Raw genomic sequence first — 23,578 nt, forward strand, 5'->3', positions numbered from 1 at the left:
TTGCAGAATTGCTCACAGTCTTTTTCCAGTGTTGTTGCTTTGGGGTTTTGGAAATGTTAAAATAACACAGGCTTGCATAGTTCCCGGGGGGAACGCAGAGCTGCCCTCAAGGAAAACCTCACAAAACTGAGTTTGGTGATGTATTTTTTATTGAAAAGGTTATGACAGTTATATACTAAAAATACACATGATGGTTGTTAAAACTGCAAAAAGCTCTACTTGTGAGTGGGATTTTTGGAACTCAGACTATGACTCCCCATCAGAACAATATGCAGTGGTGCCAGGGTGGCATGAGGCAGGTCTAACGCAGCAGGACCTGAACTGGGGCACATGGCCCACCCAGGATGGAAACATCATTTTTTCCCCCTCTTCTTAGTGTGATGGTAGGAGAATGTCAGAAGGCAATTTTACCTATCTCCTCAAATCTCCCTCCCAAGTCCCAAGTCCTGTTCTTCCCCGAGCTCACTAAGGCCTCTACCAAGACAACTCTTCAAATCACCCCCTTCACCTCCCCACCTAAACTTGTCTCCTCTTAGAGCGGCCAATCTTACCAAATAATCCTGCTGATCGAAGCCATGCCAAGGTGTGCACCACTGATAAGCCCATGAAAAATGGTGTGTATTAATCAAAGGAATCTCTATCTGGCTTAATTTCAGACTATGGTGCAATATAATGGAAACTTGCAGGAAATGGAGAATTAGCAACAGGGTAAGGATAATAAGATGACACAGGCAGATAAACCTTGCCCAGGACTAATTTCAGGGCAGCCTTCCCCAGCTATTTCTATTTCCAAGTTCTAAAAGGAACCGGGTGATATTTGTTTGTTTTTTGTGTGGCAACAGTTCCCATGGCGATGGTGGCAGAGGGCTTGGGATGTAAGCAGGAGGGGCAGCTTTGGGTTGGTGAGATAGGGAGAGTGAGAACCATCTATCTGCCTGCCTCCTTTGAAAGTAATCGGTCATGTATCTGTACTCAACAATGCCTTATCTCTCTGGAGCTGGGAGAAAGATAGACGGAGAGGGACAGAGAGGCAAAAAGATAAAGGCAGAAAGAAACAGAGCACATAGTCATTCTGATGAGTATCTGAACCATGGACAGCCTTTTAGACCTCTGTGCTGTAACCTGGCTGCGTACAAACTCATCTCGCTCCCTGTCCCAGCACGCATGAATCCCAGGAATCTGCAGGTCACACACAATGCTGAGAAGGTAACGGCTCCAACAGGCAACTGAACATGCCATGTAAATGTAGGGCACAGATGGGCCTTTAAGCCAATATTCTAAAAAGTAAAAACTGATTCCCACATGATGACATCTCTCAAACAAACAAACAAACAAGACACTAATCCCAAGGATCTCACCTTTTTACCTGATGCCTGAAAAATCTTAATTAAGGTGCCTGATCTTCGGTCAGCTCTAAAAATATAAACCTATGGAAGGAAAAAAAAATCCAGTTAAGATGGAAGCAATGACCAAAGATATTTATCAGCATCCTTCTGGGAGTTCTATGTAAATGCCTGACCAGACACATGCAGATGTGCCTACATTAGCTGATGACAAATCATTTTACGCACTCTGCAAAGAAACTGTCCTTCAATCCTGAGGCAGAAATCACCTCCATGCCTCCTGAGCCACATTGTTTACGGGAGCCATGCCCAGTAAGACCTAAGGAGCTTCCAAATTACTACCAAAAAGTCAACTCCTGGGAAAAGGATTTTCTTCCTCGAAACACTTCCTTCCTTCCTATTAGTTAGAGCTTTAGCAGGTATCACAATACAGTCATCCCGTGGCGTCTGTGGGGGATTGGTTCCAGGACCCCCAGGATAGCAAAATCCACAGATGCTCAAGTCCCTTAAGTAAAATGGAGTAGTGTTTGCATATAACCTAGGCAATCATCCCTACATTACTTAGACTATCTAACACAATGTAAGTACTCTATAAACAGTTGTAAATACAGTGTAAATGCTATGTAAATAGTTGCGTGGCAAATTCAAGATTTGCTTTTAGAACTTTCTAGAATTTTTTTCCCCAAATATTTTCCATCCATGTTTGGTTGAATCCACAGATGTGGAAACCCGCAGGTAGGGAGGGCCAACTGTGTAAGAGAAGGGATGGCCGTGAGCATTTTAGACAAAGTGATTCCAGAGAACGTTAGTGTCATGAGATCTGCTTGGGTAAATATGAGTTTAGTTTGCAAAATGCCAGAGTTAAACATTAAATAAATTCCTTTACTGGGGACCTTTCAAAGCCTTTAGCCTGTGCATTTACACCATGAATCTCTACCACAGAAAGGACTGTTTGTGTAGAACTTCCTAAATGACATGAGTGTGGAAGTTCCTTTTCAAGTTGCATTTTAAGGGAAGAGTGAGTGTCCCATGAGAACCAGTGTCAGGGAGCCTCCCATGGGGTCAGGAATCACCATCTTAGTGTGAATGCTTTCCTGCCCCAATACCAGAAACGATAACCACCAAGATCCTGAAGGCCAGAGAGCCATCCTGGGGTCCTTGGGAAGCAAGTCTGTACCAGCTCCCATGCCTGGCAATGTGGAACCATCAGCAACTTTGCCAACTACGACCAGTCTCCCCAGCACCTCTCAGGGGCTCCAGCTGAAAGCAGCATTTTTATGTTCATCTTTGTTAACTAGATCCAGGATGCCCTCTGCCTGGCTCTATCAGTTTTAAGTACCATTCTCATCCTAAGGCTTGACAGGGACTATACAGTTATCCCATCCACCTGAAGAGAAGACAAGTTTTCTGTAACTGGTGATTTAAAACAAAACAAAGCTGCTGTCAGCAGCACTGAGGCATCCACACTGCTGTGAATTGGGAGGTAGGCGTGTTTACCGGCTACAGAGATGCCTGGTCACACGCAGCTCCTCCCCCAGAAGAGATTATCAATGTGGGGACAGCCCTTGGCTCTGTCCCTCCACCACACAGAGGAATTCACGTGACTTGGAAAGACTCACCCGTTGCTGGAAGTTATCAGAGTTCATCTGCACACCGCCCCTGTGCTCAGGGCCCTGGGTTTTTACCGTGGCTTTGTTTTCAAGGAAAATAGCATCGGTGTTAACAGGGAGGGAGGCATGTGCTCCAGAAATCTGAGTGTTGACTCCTAACTCCTGCCCAGGAGGATCCAGGAAAATGACCCTCATGAATGCCCAGCAGTCACGCCTTGTCCGCTGATAAGACTGACATCCTGGCCGAAGGCTCCAGTTACCAGTGGTCTCTGTCTGTCTGGGCCTCTCCAGAATCCACTTTTCCAAGCCCCCAGAGATATAGCCAGATTCTATCAAAGGTCCACCCCTTATGGGCTCTGACCCAAAGACCATTCCTCTCTTCAGTCGTTAACTATCAAACAAACTATGGAGCTTGTTAAAATGCATATTCCTGACTCATCTGGATCGACTCAACTGGACTTCCTGTAGCCTGGAGCTAAAGATCCAACAAACACAGTCCTCCATATTTCAGGCCCCATAGATGCCATGATTCCCAAAGGGATTCTGACGGTCCTAGATCCATGGGGTCTTTTCTACACTCTGGGCAGATACTTTAGGGAAAGAGACCCAGATATAGCCAGATTCTATCAAAGGTCCACCCCTTATGGGCTCTGACCCAAAGACCATTCCTCTCTTCAGTCGTTAACTATCAAACAAACTATGGAGCTTGTTAAAATGCATATTCCTGACTCATCTGGATCGACTCAACTGGACTTCCTGTAGCCTGGAGCTAAAGATCCAACAAACACAGTCCTCCATATTTCAGGCCCCATAGATGCCATGATTCCCAAAGGGATTCTGACGGTCCTAGATCCATGGGGTCTTTTCTACACTCTGGGCAGATACTTTAGGCAAAGAGACCCGTATATTCCCAGTCTAGCCTCTGGGCTGAATTGGTCTTGTTTCTAAAACACTGGAGAAAAAAATGTGAGAGTCTAGGCCTAAAGATAAATAAAAAGGCCCCAAAGATATCTGGGACTAGACCTGCTTCCATTAAGTCAAACTTGGAAAGGATTTGGGAGAGGGGACGGTTTGAAGTCGGGTAGCGCTGGACACCCTTCCTTTGGAGAATGGCACAATACCACGGGTCAATCTTAATCATCTCTCACACACACAGCATCAGCCATGAAAAACATTCTCAGATGACAAAGTGCAGAGAATGGAGAGGTCTGGGAATAGTATTCATACTCGGATGAAGCTTTCAAAGTAAATTCTCAAAAGAGGCTGTTGGAGATGAACAGATGATTCCTCAATATTTCATCACTTACCTGCCAGCCGCCCAGCAGAATGTTCACATCAAAGTGAGTTGACAAACCTCAAAAAGAGCGGCAGCATGCTCCCCCCATCTGACCCCATGCTATTCCGTAGACTTTGCTCCTCACCTTCCCAATGCCTTCGTCCTGAGGGGCACCTCCTACCACATCGGTGGTGGACACATGAGAAAAGTGTCCGGCAGTAACTGCATAACCTGCAGAAGATGGGGAGAAACCAAGGAAGGGGTGGAGAAAGAAGATCCATCAGAGGACAATGCTTCTCAAGCATCCCTTATCTGGACAATTTTGATCCAGTTATTCTTGGAACATAAATTATCAGGGAATAAATGGCAGCTGTCAGTCTTCTCACGCTGGAATGGCTCATCTCACAAAAAGACATGTTCACAAGGACTCTAGGGCAGGGAAGAGTGCTTTCTGAGTGTCCTCTTTGGAACAGGTGCTGTGCTAAATACTCCACATCTATTTTTTCCTTTTTGAGATACAATTTTCATACAGTAAAGTACACACATCTAAAGTGTAGAATTTAACAAGTGTGTACACATGGACATCACCAGCCAGAGTGACTATAACCACAGAACCACGAGCCCAAAACATTCCCTCATTCCCTCTCCCAGTCACTACCCTCCCCCTGCACGGGTCACCCCTCTCCTGATTTCTGTCACCATATATTACGTGTGCCTGTTCCAAACTTCCCTCAACGTAACTTCTGTGAGGTTCATCCATGCTGTTGAGTACGGTACTAGTTTCTTTTTATGGATGAGTATGTTCCATTGTATGATGATATCATAATGTCTTTATTCTCCTATTGCTGGGCATTTAGGTTGTTTCCAGTTATTTCAGCTTTATTGTGAATAAAGCTGCTAGGAACATTCTTACACATGTCTTCAGATGCCACTGTCTCTTTTAATCTCCCAACTATTTCACAGATACAGAAACAGGGACCAAATGTGGGTAAGCAACACACCCAAGATCACACAGCAAGATTCAAATCCAATCTGTGTGTCTCCAAATCCCTTGCAGTGAACTATTATGCACACCCCCTCCTAAGAAGAGCCAGAAAAAAGCTGACAGTGGGTCGGTGGATCGATGGATGACTGAGCAAAGAATCCGCGGACGCAAAAAGAATCTAGAAACAAAGGTAAAAGTTGTCTGAGCTTAGTCTAAATGTCTCCTGCTTTCTGAGAGCCCTGCCGGCAGTAAAAACCCTGTACAGGCTGCTGTATATTCTACAAACCTTTTCCTCATCCTCAAACCCTAATGTTATGACCATAAGCTGCTTGCATTTTGTAATGGTGTCATATTATGATCAACTCTTACTCACCAGGTGGCTGATTTCTCTCAGACTGGAGGCTCACGTTCGCTAAGACTATTATGAGTGACGTCTAAGCTTCAAGTGAGCCTTGCAATCCCGCAGCATGAAGGCCTCTACTTGGCACACAGGAAGGAGCCACGGGCCCTGAGGCTCAGAGGACCTATCGACCCTAAAGCCACGTCCAAACTGGGCTCTTTTCTGCCTTCTCTTCATTCTCTGACCTAATAAACATGTGTTGACTCCCTCTTCTGCACCAGACACTATACCAAGTCCTGGAAATGTCAGACAAACTCCCCTCCTCCAAGGTGCTCCCAGCCCAGCGAGGGGTCCACAACAGCGGGCGGGGCTGTCTGCAGAGCATACGCAGGTGGGCAGCTCAGCACCTAGACTCTGGGCTCAGAAACCACAGGTTTAAACCCCCACTTTTCTACTGATGAACCATGGGACCTCGGCAAGTTAAATGACTTCTTTGTACCTCGGTCTCTTTCATATGCAGAGCCTGGCATGGAGTAAGTCCCCAGTAAATGACAGCATTTAAGGAGCTGGGCGTGCAGACCAGCAAACACCCCAAAGACTCTGAGTAAAGGTATCACAGTCGGTGCTACTGGGCAAAAGACTTAGAGAGGAAAAGACAAGTCAGTCAGTCCCTCCTTCCAACTCACAAGCAAATCTCCATACAAAAAGCATGTCAGGGACTCCCCCAGATTTAAGTTAAGCGTAATAAGTGTGAAAGAACATTTTTTTCTCATCGTTAGGCCTTGCTAAATTTAGCTTCATTTCCAGCCCAGAATTACAGCATTTAGGGCCTGAATTAAAGAAAAGAGCCATGTCAAATTGTCTTTTATACAAGTAAAGACAGCCTCTCTCTGTTCACCAATAAGCATAGTCTTGTCCAGAGTCATTCTGGCCTGGTGGCTGCTAACTTGTGTCTACCTTCTTTCTAGAGGATTAAAACGGTTAAGAAAATAAAAGTTTTTCTGAGCCTTTAATTAAACCTCAGGATTAGGTTGCCATCCATCATGCTAATTTCTGGTTCTTATTATTTCTACCTGCAACCAGTTTTGTGACCAGAAAGCAGAGACCTCATCCAAAGGAAAGTCATGGAAAAACAGGATTCTCTCACACTCGTTTTGTATCTAATCATCTGAACCTGAGTAATTGCTAAAATAGGAAAAGAAAATGTTTGCTTCCTGTCAGCTTTTTAATTAAATCACACAGCTTTAATTCAGTCCCGTCCTTTGTTCTCCTCTCTCTACCTGCTATGTGTGGAGCTCAATGTTGTGGTGCCCTTGGCTAAAAGTGCAGCTAAGTAGAACAGCAGATGTTAAAGCCAACGAACTCTTCTTTCCACCAGTAAAGCAATCACTGGCAAGCTTGGTGGTAATCACTCCCACTTCCCCTTTCTTACCTGTCACCTCCTTGAGCTACTCACCCAGGTAGGTGTACCTCCGGTTCATGATCACTTCATCATTTAGTTTGAAATAGGTGTTGTCTGTGAGGTTCAGCACTTTGACCGTCCCAGCCCAATAAAATGACCCTGGGGCACCCATCACCACCAGCTCCTATGGAAGAGAAACCCAAAGGTAAACAGGGAAGGAAACTGAAGAGGGGAGAAGGCGGTGTGGTGAGACCCACAATCACAACAAAGAACTCGTAATTAAAGATGCCACACCAGAAAATTTCTTCACCTGAGCAATAAAAAAAATTTCATATTCATAATGATTTACAATTGCCAAGATATGGAGGCAACCTATGCGTCCATCAACAGATGAATGGATAAAGAAGATGTACTGACACTCCAGAGAAATCCCCTCCAGTCCTCATTCTCAGGAATGGTTCTGAAGCTGGGTTTTCTGGCCACTAAAGGCTCATTGCAAAGTCAAAACAACGAAAACAGGAGAGCAGAGAGGCCCACTACAGGAAAGATGTGGACTGGGGAGAGAAGAGACCACAGACAGCAAGACACAGCACTACTATTAAAACAGGCCCAGGAAGCATCCTAATGTTCACAGTAGCACTATAATAGCCAATATATGGAAGCAATCTAAGTGTCCATCCACAGATGAACCGATAGAGAAGATGTGGTACATATAGACAACGGAATATGACTCAGCCATAAAAAAGAATGAAATTTTGCCATTTGCAGCAAAATGGATGAACTTGGAGGGCATTATGCTCAGTGAAATAAGCCCAATAGAGAAAGACATCATCGAGGCTTTCCTTCCCCAACAGGAAATCCCCTCTCTTTGATTACCTATATTTTCTAAAGTATCTACACTGCAGTAAGAAATAATAAAAATTATTTTTCTAACAAATTCATTAACTTTTCACTCTACAATATTTATTAAGCATCTCCTACTTATACCAGATCCACAGATCAATCAAATCCCTTTGTAAAACATTCCCAGGGTAAGGCAACAAGGAAATGTACAGAATGTTTAGAAAAAATTTTACCCAAAAGGGTTAAAATAAAGGCAGTTTTACAGGAAACCCGTCAGCTGTACAAAACCCCCAACGATACAGGCCTTCTGGGCTCATGGAGATGCTGGACACTGTACAGGTCATGCTCTTGTTACTGACACACACACACCACCCTTGGCCTCTAGGGTCCCCGCACTGTTATACTTCAGAAATATCCTTCCAGGCTGGCCCCTCTCTACAGAGCTGGCCTCACCACTGTCAGAAGCTGCTGGTTTCCAACAAGTCCCTGGAGGCTAGATCCTGCCCTAAGAATTCTGAGTTTCTGTTGACATTTCATAAAGTGACACTGAATTCCCTGGGAGCAAATGTCTGAAAAAGCCAGAGCCATCTTAATAGAACAGCAGAGAGAGGAGGACAGAGCACACAGAAAGGAGAGCACGTGTGTGGCAGCAGCAGCATCAGGACAATACTTTGAACAACACATGTTCTATGGTCAATTCGGGTAAGAACCTTACCAAAGAACAGGGTGTGAGCATGGCTGGAAGGAAAGCCACCAGACTCCTGCCTGAATGGTTTGCTGTTGATAATTCATGAAGGTGTGGACCAAGAATGACCACTGAGAAGCACTTCACTTTAAGGTTCTGAGATCCAATCCATCTCCAAGGATGCTATGAGGATGAGAAACCGGATACCCTCAGGGGTATCTCACTGTTTTATAAAAATATATCACTTTCTGCACTTAGGACACATCCCTGGGAAAACATGGGCAGTGCATTCATTCATTCCCCTTATAGTCATCTGTTCTGTGTAAGGGACTGTGCTGGTTCTAGAAGGGGCATGAGAAAGACAAATGATCATCAGAGAAGGGAGACTTTCTCCTTGGTCTTAAGCTCAGAAAGGACTCTGTAATCAGTGCCCGAACACAAAGGGCACAGAAAGACAAAATGAGCAGTATCCCCAGTGCCAGCCATAACCAGCAGCTCTTCATGAGCCAAAGCTTTGAGCACCACCAGAGGCCTGTAAGGCTCTTGGGGACACCAGGCAGTGGACGTGTTGTTTTCTGATGATTCAGATTAATCCAGGCTAAAAGTTGAGAAATGTACGTCTAACGTATCGCTGCATCCCTTCTCTCAAGCATTACAAAGAGAATAAAACAAGGTCATCCCTCTCCTCAAAAACCTTTAAAACCAACAGCTTTTGGTTTCTTTCCCTCTCCTCTTACTGTTTATGCCCCCTTCTCCCTGCAGTTCAAACTAGGTAAACTGAGGCCCAGCCTGAGACCCTTGTGGTTGGGGGCAGGGAAACAGCATCTCCCTGGAATTCCCTCCTATTTGGCTTTTTCCATCCCCTGTGGTTGCAGCCTGGGCCCTTTTGACACTGTCCACAAGTGCCAGGAAAATGTGATCAATGCTTGGCTCCTCATCACCCAGGAACAGACAATGCAAATGCAACACACAGAAGTGCAAGCTTCTCCAAAAGCCCAAGGCCACCACTGCCTAAATCATGTGTGCAAAACTCCATCCATCAACAGCATGGGCCTTTCTGCAAGGGGCAGAACATCCTGAGGCACACGGGTACCTGGAGTTGCCTGAGAGGAGCCTGGGGGGCTTTTCTCTGTGCCCTGTAGGTTGGCACAAGCAGGGGGCAGAATAGTCCTCGGGATCTGTGACAGAAGTCTGTGCCGGATGGATTTCCACCCAGATGTCCCCAGGCTCTCACAGTGGTGCCCCAACACCAGCAGGGTTGGGCCAAGTCTTCTCTTGCTGCTTAGAAGTATCTACCTCTGTTATCCTAGGCTACAAAAACAAATATGTTCCCGGGAAGTTCTCCCTTGTCCTCAACGCTGGGCTAAAATTCATGCAGTGTCCATAACTCAAACAGCTTTGATAACCCCAGGGTCACTGACGTTCAGGTCAAGCAGTCGCCTTGGGCCAGAGTAGTTTGGGGCAACATGGCCATGACCGGAAGGCCACAGAACCACGTCCAGCTTGGGAGGCAGCTGCCCGCCCTGTGCAGGGACAGCCCAGCTCCCAGCAAAGGCAAACCCAAGTGACAAGGTCAGCAGGAGGGCAGGAGAGGGCCACAGTGCTGCCTGACCCCTTCAACCATATTTCCTGCTCGGCCTCCAACAGCTGAAGTTCCAGAAACGAGGGAGACTGGGAGTTCAAAGACCTCCTGTTTAGGGAGGCCAAAAGCCTGGGAACTGAAGCAGAGGCCAAGGCCCTGAGTGGCCGGTTCAGGACCGAGCCCTCCTGCTCACTGCCGCCTGGCTCCCTGCAGTGCTCCACGCACGAGCCCCACTGCTGCCCGCACCCTGCTTCCCTCAGGCTCTGGAGTCCCAGCAGGTCCTCTGGTAATCCGGAGCTGGCACGGCCCCCCGGGATCCCCTCCACACCCTTGTCCTTTCTCCTCCTCCTCCACCCCCCTAGCCCCAGTGCCCTCATCTTCCCTCTCTGGCTGGAGACATCCCTTCCCAGGGACTCTTCCTCTCCCCTAGCTCCCCACCAACATCTCCAATGAGTTCTCATTTCTGCAATGACTTGACTTTCTCCTCCCACTGCCTACAGGAGACATACTGCTCAGAGCCCCCCAACCCCGGCCCTATGCTAAGCATACCCAGTCCCCTCAGAAACATACTAGCATTGGCCAAATCAAGGCTGGATTCTAAAAACATCTATGTGAGTGTCCCATCCCATCACCTCACATGGCATGTGTATACAGCAGACCCATCAGTTTACCTCTCCCAGTGGATTCTTCCTTGGGCAGCCCCCTTTCCACCAGTACCACTGTTCCCCAGAAACCTGGCATAAAACCTCCTTCCTCCCCACCTCAGTCCTCTGTGGCCATAGTCCTCTGGTCACCCAGCCCACTGATACTGCCTTCATATTTTCTGATTCCCCTCATCATATTTATTCCTAAAACATCCCATAGGCTGCCCTGTCCCTTTGTGGCTGGACCACAACACAGCCTCCAACCTGGCCTCCTCCAGGCTCTCCCACTTCCAGACACCTGGGCACAAGACAAGCCCAAATAGACTTTCTTACAGCACTGCCATCACTGTGTCTGTAAACTTATAGCAGTTCCCTGCTGCTTCCTGCGCTGAGTCATACTTGCTACATCTCAATGGAGGAACAACAGCCATAGAAATTACACCCTCTATATGCTTATTGAGATGGAAGATGGGTAATCTTGGCATATGGCAGGATGGTATCTCAAATCAGCGGGGACAAAGAAAACATTTAACAAACCAGTATCAAAACAACCAACCAGCGCTTCCCTGGTGGCACAGTGGTTAAGAATCCGCCTGCCGAGGCTTCCCTGGTGGTGCAGTGGTTGAGAGTCCGCCTGCCGATGCAGGGGACAAGGGTTCGTGCCCCGATCCGGGAAGATCCCACATGCTGCAGAGTGGCTAGGCTCGTGAGCCATGGCCTCTGGGCCTGCGCGTCCGGGGCCTGTGCACAACGGGAGAGGCCATCCCTGGTGGCAGTGGTTGAGAGTCCGCCTGCCGATGCAGGGGACAAGGGTTCGTGCCCCGATCCGGGAAGATCCCACATGCTGCAGAGTGGCTAGGCTCGTGAGCCATGGCCTCTGGGCCTGCGCGTCCGGGGCCTGTGCACAACGGGAGAGGCCACAACAGTGAGAGGCCCATGTACCGCAAAAAAAAAAGGAATCCGCCTGCCAGTGCAGGGGACACGGGATCGAGCCCTGGTTCCAGAAGATCCCACATGCCGTGGAGCAACTAAGCCCATGCGCCACAACTACTGAGTCTGCACTCTAGAGCCCGCAAGCCACAACTACTGAAGCCCGCGCGCCTAGAGCCCATGCACCGCAACGAGAAGCCACCACAATGAGAAGCCCGCGCACCATAACGAAGAGTAGCCCTGGCTCGCCGCCACTAGAGAAAGCCCGCGCACATTAACGAAGACCCAATGCAGCCAAAATAATTAAAATAAATAAAATTTTAAAAGTTATTTAAAAAAACAAAAGAACCAACCACACATTTAGGAAAACAGTGAAGTTCATTTCTCCCGTATAATGTCTGCACGCATAAATCTAAGATGGATTAAAGATTTAAATATTTTTTAACCTATAAAAGTGGCAGAAAAAAATGCACGTGAATATTTCATAGTCTTAGGATGGGGATGACCTTCCTAACAGAGAGGTCTAGAATCCAGAAAGAAAAAGACTGACAGATTTGACCAAATATGAATGTTCAATGCCCATATAGTAAAGACACCATTAAGCAAACTTAAAAATCAGGTAAAAGACTGGTGAAAAATATTGTAACACATTCAAGAGATTTGAGATTACTATTGAAAATACAAGATCCTAAAAATCAGTAAAACAACAGTTAAAAAATAACATAATAATGGGCGAAGAACATAAACAGGCAATTTCCAGAAAAAATAAACCAAATGGCCAATATTTGAAAAGGATACTCAACTGCACTAATAATTAGGTAAAGGGCCATTAAAAAACAATGTCATTTTTTTAATGACAAAAATTTTAAGTGTTAGTTAGAGGGTATAGGGACAATGACACACAACTGGGGGGAGTGTCAACTGGTAAATGTTTCTGGAGTGCAATTTGCCAGCATGTGTCAAAATTCACATTTTGAAGAGCTTCTGACACAGCAGTTCCTCGACTGTGCAGCTCACCTACAGAAATGTGCACTTGTGCACAAAACACTATGCGTGGGGACCTCTGTAATAATGATGCTAGTAAGGATCTGGCATGGTCCAGCAGCAGCTGAAACCAGTGGGTGTCATAGGCCTTCTCTCCCCCTCACTGTCCCATCCCCTCCCACAGCTCTGGGTTGTCCTCTGATGAGTGAAGGAGAAAGTCAGGCCCATGGGCCGAGACACAGAGTTTGGACTTTAATCTACCATATGATGGGAAGCCATGCAGGAAATGAGCACCCATGAGAGAGGAGAAAGGCCCAAAGAGTGATACCCACCTCAGTGAAGAAGCCCGCTATCCCAGCCTGGCAGGAGCCGTGTTCCTCTCCATACTTCTTCTTATACTCTAGAGGGGGAGGGGAGGGAAGAGAAGCAAACCACAGCCTCATCAGTGTGTGCCAGTCGTGTGCGGAGTGCCTGGGCATGCTGGGCATGTTCTTGAGTGCGGCCACAGGCCCGGCCCAGGGACGCCGTCCAGACTGGGGCGCAGAGAAAAGTCTCAGGAATCCACCAGACCTCAAAAATCCAGGCTCTGGTGCCATCAGGTAGTGAGGCTGCCAAGTGCCCTGATGGGCTTCCTCTGTGCATGTGGGAAAGGAGAAGCAGCAGCCACGGTAATTAAGTGGGAGGCCAGTGACAATTATCTCATTCACTTCAGAAAGGACGGAAGCCCCAGGAGGAAGAAAGAACTGAAAACACGACACAGAGATGGAATGATGTGGCCATCCCAGTGTGGAGTCCCCTGGGAGACGACCAAGCCTCCCCAAAAGATACTCCATCCAGCTGGAGGCAATACGCTTTCCACCATGCGACCAGAAACCAGCCCTCAGAGCCCAGGGGCCGCGGGAAGAGGGGACGCCACTGGACCGGCCCCAGAGCACAGTGACACCATCACTGACACCTCTTGTCCTCCTTGTGTGGAAGGAAAAGGGGAGATCTCTTTCTCCCTCCACAAATGGATCCAAAAGAAAACAACAGGATAAGTTCTCTTCCCCCACCTGTCCCTCCGCTCCTAATACTCCGACCCAACAAACGGGAACTCTGTTGGTACTGTTTCATTTTTCAGTTGGCAATTTAAGTTTAGCATGTTTTGGGCACTGTGTCAGCTGTGCCCACTCACCATTTCATCAGTCCCTCATCCCTGGGAGGGATCATCACCATTTGTTAACAGGTAAAACCCCTGAGGCTCAGAGAGTTCAAGTGATTCATCCCAGGTCACAAAGCCAGAATTCTATCCAAGTTCGGCAGACTCGGAAATTCACATTCTTTCACCTCTGTGGCTGATCAAAGGTTTTGTAGTGAGTGATTACACAAAACCCAGAAGGTGACAAGCCATGTGAAATAATGACATGGGTAAAGGCATGGAGATGGAGTGATGTTCAGCTTAGGTGACTCTAATTACATGTGAAACTGACATTGCTGGACAGAGGCTCACGGCTGCCCCTGGGCACCTTCAGGTCCAAGAGACCCAGTAAAATGACCCAGTGACCCCCATGTCACCCCCTGGGCTCCTGACAAGTCTCTGGTTCCATTAAAAGCAATATACTTAATTCTGAAACACAAAATAAATAATACAAAGGAACAGTGAAGCTGTGATTGCAACACAGTGCCACTTCCTGTGGTTCCAGAGTTATGTCCTGGAGGAGAAGCAGAAGGGCCCTGGGGAAATACGCAGAGGAATTCATTTTCTAACAACACTCACTGCAGAGCCTGGTAACATTCTCCAGTAAGTGGCCATTAACCAACTGCGAAATTACAACAGAATGTCAATGGAGTTACTCCTCTTCCAGGGGAGGGCTAAATCAGTTCCTCCTACCTTGTCCTGTTAGTACAAAGAGAACTCACAGCCCTGCCAGAAAGCAACCCAGTGACAGTAGAACACACTTCTCTGCAAAATCTTGCACCAGGGCCGGGAGCGGGACTTATGCAAAGTCATAAAGAGATCCTGCATCAAACTGTATGATGGCAAGAAACCATAAAAACTAATAAATCCTATATCAAATAGCACAATGGCAAAAAGGGTCAAAATGTCCCAACCGGAACAAACAGTCATATTAAATGTGGAAGGTCCGGCAAAAAGCATATCCACCCACTGACCCGAAGGTAAGTCTCAGACAAATGAAACACAGAAAGGAAATTCAGCCCCCACGAGCTGAAGGAAACTACAGTACAGGACACTCGAGTTCAGCCTCATAAATTTAGGACATGAATAGGAATTATGTGGGAATCTTTTATGTTTTAAAGAAAACAGTCCCAAGATCTCTTTTGTGACAGGGGCTCCAAAACTAGACGGGAAAACTTGTCTTTCTCTACCCCATCCCCACACTCCGCTGGCGAGCGCTGAGCCAGGAGCAGGCCCCCGGTTCCTGAGGTGACCACAGCCATTCTGGGAGCTGGGAGGGTCCCAATCCCACCCCAGGCCAAAGGACCACAGGGGAGGCCCTTTGACCAGCACTCAGCCGGCATCATGGCACCGTTCAGAGGTCAGCCCGGCTCCCCAACCTGGGATGGCCTCTTCCGAGGTCTGTGGGCCTCACACACAGGAAGTAGTCACCATCTCACCGGCTCCGACATTCCTGAAACCCCAGGGTCTATACCTGCCTTCTCAGCTTGCTCTAGAGCAAGGATTCAAACCACGTGGGGCTCCTGACAAGCACCCACGGCTCCTGAGAGGACAGGCCATGTTCTGACTGCCCAGAAATGCCTGTACTCTGATTAACCCCTTCAACCTGGAACAGGATCCAGTCCTATGCCTCCTCGCTCCCCACAGCACCACACTCTTTGGGGGGCAGCTGTGGCAACTCCAGTCTAGGAAGGCTCCACTGGTATGTGTATCTGACATTTCACATTCCACAGCCTTCCAGAACCCCTCCTCAGCTTCTGTGCCCAGGTGACCTTGTAGGTAAAGGTAAGTGATACCCTCTCCCCATCTCAAAATGTGTTTGTTCATCACATAGTTTATTCAACACCGAGATGAGTTCACCCATCTCAGTGCCCCCAACACCAGCCCGGTGTAAGGTACAGTGTGCGCAGGTGAGGCTTTGCTGAGGGAAGGTGTGGGTGCTGCCGTCCGTGCCCAGACCCGAGGCTCCAGGCGGAGATGCAAGAGGATCTGGCACATTCTTTCGGCCACTGAGCACTTGGACTCTCCAACTTGCTCGCCTTGGACCTCTGTGCCCCCTGACCTCCCAGCCCTACCCTCTGTCCTCCAGTCCATCAGGCTCTGTGACCTCCACCCCAGGCTTGCTTGAAGAGGAGTTGTGTCCTGGGAATCCTGCTTCTCCAATCCGAGGCATCACTGACCCCAGAGGCCTAAGGATGGAAGTAGGTGTGACTGGAGCAGGGCAAGGACACACAGGATGGATTTTTCTGGGCTTCCCGAACCTAGGTTGACTGATTCTGCCTTGGGCAATTCCACCTCCCTCTTGGGCCTCAAGAGAAACTGCACAGAATATTCAGAACCGGTTCTTTAATCCCTGCCCAGCCCCTGGCATGATCCTTCACGGACTGTCCTCAAAGATCTGAGGATACAGATGGGACGGCCCACGCTGGGAGACACTGAGCCTGTGTCCAAGCCTGGCCCTCCTAGTACAAAGTGCTCTTCTTCTAAAAGCCAAACTGCTGTGAAGAAGTGACGTGAGCAGGCTTCACAGAACACTTCAAAGCTATTCCTGATCAACCACATCGTAAGACTCAGCAGCATTGTGCGAGCACAGCCACCCAAACCCCAAGTCAAGTTCTGTGCCTGGCCGGCTCCTTTTCTGTAAAAATCAAACATCCACATTGTGCTGGCCTACCAGATATTCAAAAATCCTGATTAAGTGAGAAGTGATCTAAGAAAGACTTTGTAAAGTGAACAAGGCCACACAACAGGTAAACTGGCACCTCAGGGTGCAGTGGTGGCCCTTAGGGCCCAGGCCTGGGCTATGGGGGCTTCCCAAGAGATGCTGGCCAGATACACTGGATCCTGGACCACAGCATGCTTCAGTTGTTTTCACTCTGTTGAGTGCTATTTCCATGAGTTAAGGACACCACTGTTATTTTAACCTGATACCTTCTGCAAAAAATATATATATATATAATATATATAAATATATACAAATACATAAAATACATATATATTTTTAAATATTTTATATATTTTATATTTATGTGTGTGTGTGTATGTATATATATATATATATATATATATATATATATATAAAGGGCAGGTTGTAGTTTCTCTCTAATCCAGTTCTAAAGTACAGGCCTTTCTTCTTCTTCAAAAATTATATACATAGGGCAATCTATCATTCCCGTATGCTAGACACTCGATTTTGCTTGCCTATACTGGAGAAGGCAGGAGATCCTCTACCACAGAGCTATGAGAAGGGGGGTGAGTGTGGAGACAAGCGGCTGTCCCATCACATCATCCCCAGGTCACACACCCTCCCTCTGCAGAGAGGTCCAGGAAGTAGAGGGCGGAGGGCTGGGGCAGGACCTCCAGCCTCCTGTGTTCTCGAGAAGAACTGCTCCTGCACACACAGAGGCACCAGGCCACTCCTGGGCACTTCCATTCAGTCTCCAAAGGCTCCGAGGACGTGGCCGGGGAGGGAGGACCACAACACGCCAGTTTCCTCCCTCTCCGCTGTGGAACAAAACGTTTATCCACCTCGAAGCAGCAAGGGAGAACCGGGCTTGGCACCACAGCAGCTCATGGATGCTGTAACAAACCTGACTCTGTTAAATGTGGGGCAACTGAATCAGGGAAGCAAGACATGGTGGAACGAAGGGGGCCCAGACATCCCTTGGAGGAGCTGGGAACGGGTTGGAAAGCTCTGTCTTTCTGCCGTGTGTGGATCTGAATTATGTGGCCTGCGTCACACACTTTGATTCATTAAGTTGCATGGCTCCTCCAGTCTAAAAATGGTAGTATTTTCCTTGGTTGAGCTGCTGGTTTTACTAAACCCTGTCTGAACAGCAGGCAATTGAGAGAGGAAAAGATACTGGTTTCCAAATGTTCATAACCCACAACTCAATGCATGGAACGTACACTAATGAATTTAATTCATTCAAGAACTAGGCTGGGTGGAGTCGCTTCCTGCACTCTTCCCAAAACACTGGCGGGATAAAACCAACCCATGGAAAGATCAAGATTTACATACAGAGTAACATATATTCTTCCTACTGAGCTCTCTTCCTTTTAACCATTTGAGAAAGTTTCATCTTTCAAAGCTAGTCTTTCTAGCACATCAATTTTAAAATTATCTTTCCATAGTTCCTTAGCTTAGCCATGAAATAAAATATCAGAGGAAAAAAATAACTTTCCAGTCTTAATGTCTGAATTTTTGCTCAATTTCTGAGTGAATACTAACCAACTGATAATTAAACAATTTGATTATACTTAAGAACTTATATAGAAACAAATTTAGCAAAGGGGAAGAGGTGGGGAGGGATAAATTAGGAGTTTGGGATTAACATACACACACTACTATATATAAAAGAGATAACCAACAAGGACCTACTGTATAGCACAGGAAACTATACTGAATAATTTGTAATAACCTTTAAGGGAAAAGAATGTGAAAAAGAATATATATATGATATATATATCACTTTGCTGTAACCTGAAACTAACACAACATTGTAAATCAACTATACTTCAACTAAAAAACAACAACAGGGCTTCCCTGGTGGCACAGTGGTTGAGAGTCCACCTGCCGATGCAGGGGACATGGGTTCGTGCCCCGGTCCGGGAGGATCCCACATGCCGCGAAGCGGCTGGGCCAGTGAGCCATGGCCTCTGAGCCTGTGCATCTGGAGCCTGTGCTCTGCAACGGAAGAGGCCACAACAGTGAGAGGTCCGCAAAACAAACAAAAAAAAAAACAATTCGGAGGACAATGAAATCAGGCAGACAGAAATCTAGTGATAAAAAGAGTATTTAAATATATAAAACAACCCTCAGTTACAAGGACCACAGCCTAAATGGAAAAAAAAAAAAAAGAAACGTGTTCTGAACTTAACAGCCACCAGCTTTCTTCAGCTTAATAAGCCTGTGACCTTCATCAACCTCCCTAAACTTCAGTTTTCTCATCTGTACAATAGGGATAAGAATACTTAAACCACCCCCATGATGTGATTACTCAGTAAGATCATAAATGTTAAATACCTAGCACAACACCTGGAACCCAGTAGGTGCTTGATAAATATTTGGTGACTCTGAATCTGTTAGTGTCTCAAAAAGGAAGAAACCTAAGACATCCATCACACAGATATGTAATTTTAGAAGAGGAGATTCATAACATTTGAATATCCATAAGGAAACTATTAGATGACATAGTTTAAGTAGTTTAAGTCATAGTTTAAGTCAATAATTCCACACAATGTATGAAAACATGTTTGAAATGTAGAATATATTTATGCCCAAGATAAGAATTCTTAGCACCAAAGGGAAAGCTTGATGGGTCTTCCTGAGCTCCAAGAGCCATAGCCAGAGGCTTGGCCCTGGCTGTCCCCTCCAGCCACCCTCCCTCTCAGGGTCCCCCTCCACATTAACTGGGCATACTACAGAACTGCATCTGCTTTTTAAAATTTGCTGCATTTACTTAAATGAGATAATGTTTATGAAAGCTCTTTGGAAACCATAAAATCCTATGTAAATGTAGAGCTCTTTATTTAATAAAAATTTATGGGGCTTGTTCTTGAATTTTTAAATGGATTAACTTAGCCTTTTATGGTTCTCTCCAAAACAAAAACACAACAAAACAAAACCTCAACTGCTTTTCATTTGTAAATGGTCTTGATTGATTTGTATCCCCTGTGGAGCCACAGCCTTCAACATTAGAAGGGGGAAGAGGAATCTTCTCATCTAAATAGAGGAATCTATTTCCTTCTCTAGAAATGATCTCCATCTTGAGAGATGCAAAAGCAATTAGGAATTAAAGGCCTGGCCACCCCCTGATAACGAAGAAAATGGTACAGAAATCTTTGGAACTAAGACCCCAGCAATTCCAAACTTGAGAATATTTAAACATGGCATGAATTAAACTTCAGATCATCTACATAAAGAGAGCTTACCAAGAAAATAAATTGTGCAAATATGATCTTCAAAGGAATTTTTTAAATTATAATCTTTTCAAGGAGTCTTAAAATCAGGTTAGAAATACCCAGCTTTCCACCCTCCATTATTCATTAAAGCAGGACCGCTGGACGCCTTCAGAGAAGGTTTAAGGACACTATGATACTATTTTAAAAGTTAATTAGAAAATTCCCTTTTATTGAATACTCACCCTGAGCTAGGAGCTGTGTTAGGCACATTATGTACTTCAAATACCTCTCTCTCTCTTTTTTTTTTTTTTTTGGCCATGCTGCGTGTCTTGTGGGATCTTAGCTCCCCATCAGGGACTGAACCCAGGCCACCGCGGTGAAAGTACCTAACCACGAGACCACCAGGGAAGTCCCAAATACCTCTTAAGTAGGGATTAATCCCTCCATTTTACAGAGGAGGGCACTGAGGTTCAAGGCAGAAAAGTAAAGGAAATAGACTCTCTAGAGTCTCTGGAAAGGAAGACGGCCATGCTCACATCTTGATTTTAGCCCAGTGTCAGGAATGAGTGAGTGGTAAAGCCAGATTCTGAAATTAGATCTAATACACAATGGTACCCAATTGCATTTATCAGTATTTTATTTGTAATACTTTTTGTTAATTTAGCTGAGCTGCTCCCAGATTATTCCATATTAGTGAGAATATAAAGATGACCTGTTTATAACCCCCCCCTCCTGCCAAGCTCTGGCTTCTTGCCTCAGTGGACTCAGGGCAAAGGATGAAAGAAATCTCTGCGCTTGATTTTATCAATGCACTGACTTCACTTCCGGGAGTCCTAAAATCCCATTGTAACAGGAAAGAGCTAAATGGGATTCTAAGTTCGATCTGTTTCTTTGCCTTTAACCTTTGCTTTTCACTGCTTTTGTTATTATAATCATACAGAATGGCCTGCCTCAGGGAACCCTGCCCCCTCTGCCTGAATGTTAAAGTGCTCCTGTTCAGCTCGCAGGGAGACCATCTGACCCCACCCACCTGTGGATGGCTGCAAGAAAGAAGAAATTAACACATCCCTTCACCGGAGGCTGGCCATTCCAGGAGATATTTGCAAAATTTATGGTATTTTTACTTTACTTCCTCATCTCCTCCCCCTCTCTGTGCTATAAAAGAAACTGGCATCCAAACCCCGATAAGATGATTTATCGGAGACACTAGTCTGCCATCTTCTCAGTGTGCCGGCTTTCCGTTTTAAAGTCGTATTCCTTGCCTCAACACCTCATCTCCAATTCATTGGCCTGTCATGCGGCGAGCACAGTGAGCTTGGACTCGGTAACCATAACTTGGTTAATAGCAACTAATGTTTTACAGTGCGTGCTCTTTAATTTATGAAGAGTTTTGCCCATCTGTCACCCGACTAAACTTCTCATTTTCTCACACATTCTGATATAAACCAAACCCCATATGGTAGTAATGACAATATTCTCCTATCAAATAAATGGTTTGACTTAGGGGTACACGCCATCCGTTTATTTTGTGTGCTAAATTCATTTTTGTTTCCCATTCCCTCTACATTTCCTGGTTCCAAACAGGATATTCTGATAGCATTTCCCACCAACCAGAAACAGGAAGCACCCGAAAAGCCAGGAGAAAAATGTCCTTGTGCCAAACCAAAGACGGACTTTTTAAAAAGCGAAAAGTTTGAGACATTGTGGACAGGTGCCCACACACTTAGAGGCTCTCCTCAATTAAACCAACCTCCCAACATTCTGGAGAGAGCACGGCTGACCCTCACTGAGACCCACAATCAGGCCACAATTAGAGAACAGTGTGTGGTCTTTCTGAACACTTTCACCTGCATTTTCTCATGAGCTTCTCACAATAACCCTCAGAGGTAAATGTAATGGAGGCATCATGGTGTCCATTCCCACCGAGGGTCCAGCCACAGGGTTGAGGCCATGGAGGCAGAAGCCTGGAAGATCGGACCACATCCAGCCCCACCCTGAGGTCTTTCCACTCTTGCAGAGGAAGTGTCCATCCTTCCCTGCCCAGCACCCACCATTTGTCTTTTCCATGGGCCCCAACAGGCTGCAGACTCTAGGCAGGTCTCCGTTTTTCCAGCTGTAAAATGAAATAATCCTACCTTAATGCCACCTTAAACGAGGATGCAGCCTGGGCCTTTGCAGAGGTTCCAGGCCATGTACACGGGCATAGAATTCTCTCCCTACTCAGCTCTGCCACTTTGGAAGCATCATGTTCCCGCTCTGTTTTCCCCTGTAGATGGGGAATTTCTTGGGCTTTATCCATCAGGCACTTAGCACAGGGTCTAATGGGTACTTAATAAAACTGAGTGGACTCTATCCCTGGTAGACAAATTAGTTGCCCTATAGTAATTAACAAACACTTGCTTGGCAGACAGTACATTAGCACGTAATATAGTATATTAACATATATGTGCTTATTAGCATATACAATCTTCCCTCAGTATCCATGAGTGCTTGGTTCCAGGATGCCTATAGATACCAAAATTTGCAGGTGCTCAAGTGCCTTATATAAAATGGCAGAGTACAGTTGACCCTCCACATCTTTGAATGCCAGCCACTGCTCTAAGAACTTACAAGCTTTAACTTAATCCTCTCCACAGACCCTTGAGGTAGGTTAGGCACAAGAGGTTAAGTCACTCATCTGAAGTCACAGCATTAACAAGTGGCAGAGGGCTTCCCTGGTGGCGCAGTGGTTGAGAGTCCGCCTGCCGATGCAGGGGACACGGGTTCATGCCCCGGTCCGGGAAGATCCCACATGCCGCGAAGCAACTGGGCCCATGAGCCATGGCCGCTGAGCCTGCGCGTCCGGAGCCTGTGCTCCGCAATGGGAGAGGCCACAACAGTGAGAGGCCCGCGTACGGCTAAAAACAAGTGGCAGAGCCAGGACTGGGACTCTGACGGTCTAGGCCCAGAGTCTGTTAAAACTCAGCCTGAGCAAGCCACCCCACATCTCTGGATGTCAGTAAAGACAAAGAGGCCAGGCTGGGTGATAGCTGAAAGGTCCAGTCAAACTCCAAAATATTCCTGTTGTACTTCACTACCACATGATCCCCCAACTGGAACAGCCAGCCAGCGTTACTGAGTTTTTCCACATTAAGAGAAAATAATGATTGCCTTAAGAGCTTAAGTAGGTTTAGTTTAGACCACCAAACAGGGAGATGGAGATCCCAAAGCAAGAGCACAGGCAAGGGCCCTGTGGCCTGCATCCCCCACCTGCCAGTCCCTCTTCTAGAGAAATCTGACCATCTGCCACACCCCGCCTCTTACAGGACCAAGAACTACAGAGGCGTTCCTTTCAGTCCCCCATTGTTCTAAGGGGCTGCTTACACCACAATGCTCCCCATCCCGGCCCCACCCCGTACTCCTCCCTGGGCATTGAATGAGTTAGGATACAGAAGTGTGGGTGCCCGTGGGGATGAAGGACTGGGCAGGGCACGACCACTTTGCTACTTTCCTTGCTGGCTCCAGCTGGCCATCATTAAGTCAAGGAACAGCCATAGAAAAGAGTGATTCTAGAGGCCGAAGCCCATCCCACAGCCACTGTTGCACGAGGAATGTGGGTTCCTGTGACAAGCCTGTGTCAGTCAGCTATTACTGCGTAACAACCAGGAAATCTCCTTGCAAACAATGACAAGCATTTATTTCTCCCATGCACATCTACAGGTCACCTAGGGTTTGAATGACCTAGCTGGGCTCTGGCTGCAGGTTTAGGGTTTGGGTCTGTTCCACACGTCTCTCTCCTGGGACCAGTGAGCTACGGGGAACACGTTCAGGCAATAGTCCAAAGCACCCAGAGGGGTGGGCTCGGAGCTCACACTCTACTGTGAGTGACAGACA

General features: G+C 46.7%; 1 protein-coding gene across 1 annotated transcript in view; it reads right to left on the reverse strand.

Moving 5' to 3' along the window:
• The window catches only part of ITGA9 (integrin subunit alpha 9), a 371,922-nt gene that overhangs the window by 314,512 nt on the left and 33,832 nt on the right, over positions 1-23,578 (reverse strand). The window contains exons 5-8 of the mRNA XM_007462694.1: positions 12,957-13,024; positions 7,011-7,140; positions 4,375-4,460; positions 1,359-1,427 (exon numbers count right to left, since the gene is read on the reverse strand). Of these exons, the coding sequence (XP_007462756.1) occupies positions 1,359-1,427; positions 4,375-4,460; positions 7,011-7,140; positions 12,957-13,024 (353 nt within the window). The remainder of the gene's footprint in view (positions 1-1,358; positions 1,428-4,374; positions 4,461-7,010; positions 7,141-12,956; positions 13,025-23,578) is intronic.

This window comes from Lipotes vexillifer, unplaced genomic scaffold, assembly GCF_000442215.2.
Source record: "Lipotes vexillifer unplaced genomic scaffold, Lipotes_vexillifer_v1.1 scaffold539, whole genome shotgun sequence".
Taxonomy (NCBI): Eukaryota; Metazoa; Chordata; class Mammalia; order Artiodactyla; family Lipotidae; genus Lipotes; species Lipotes vexillifer.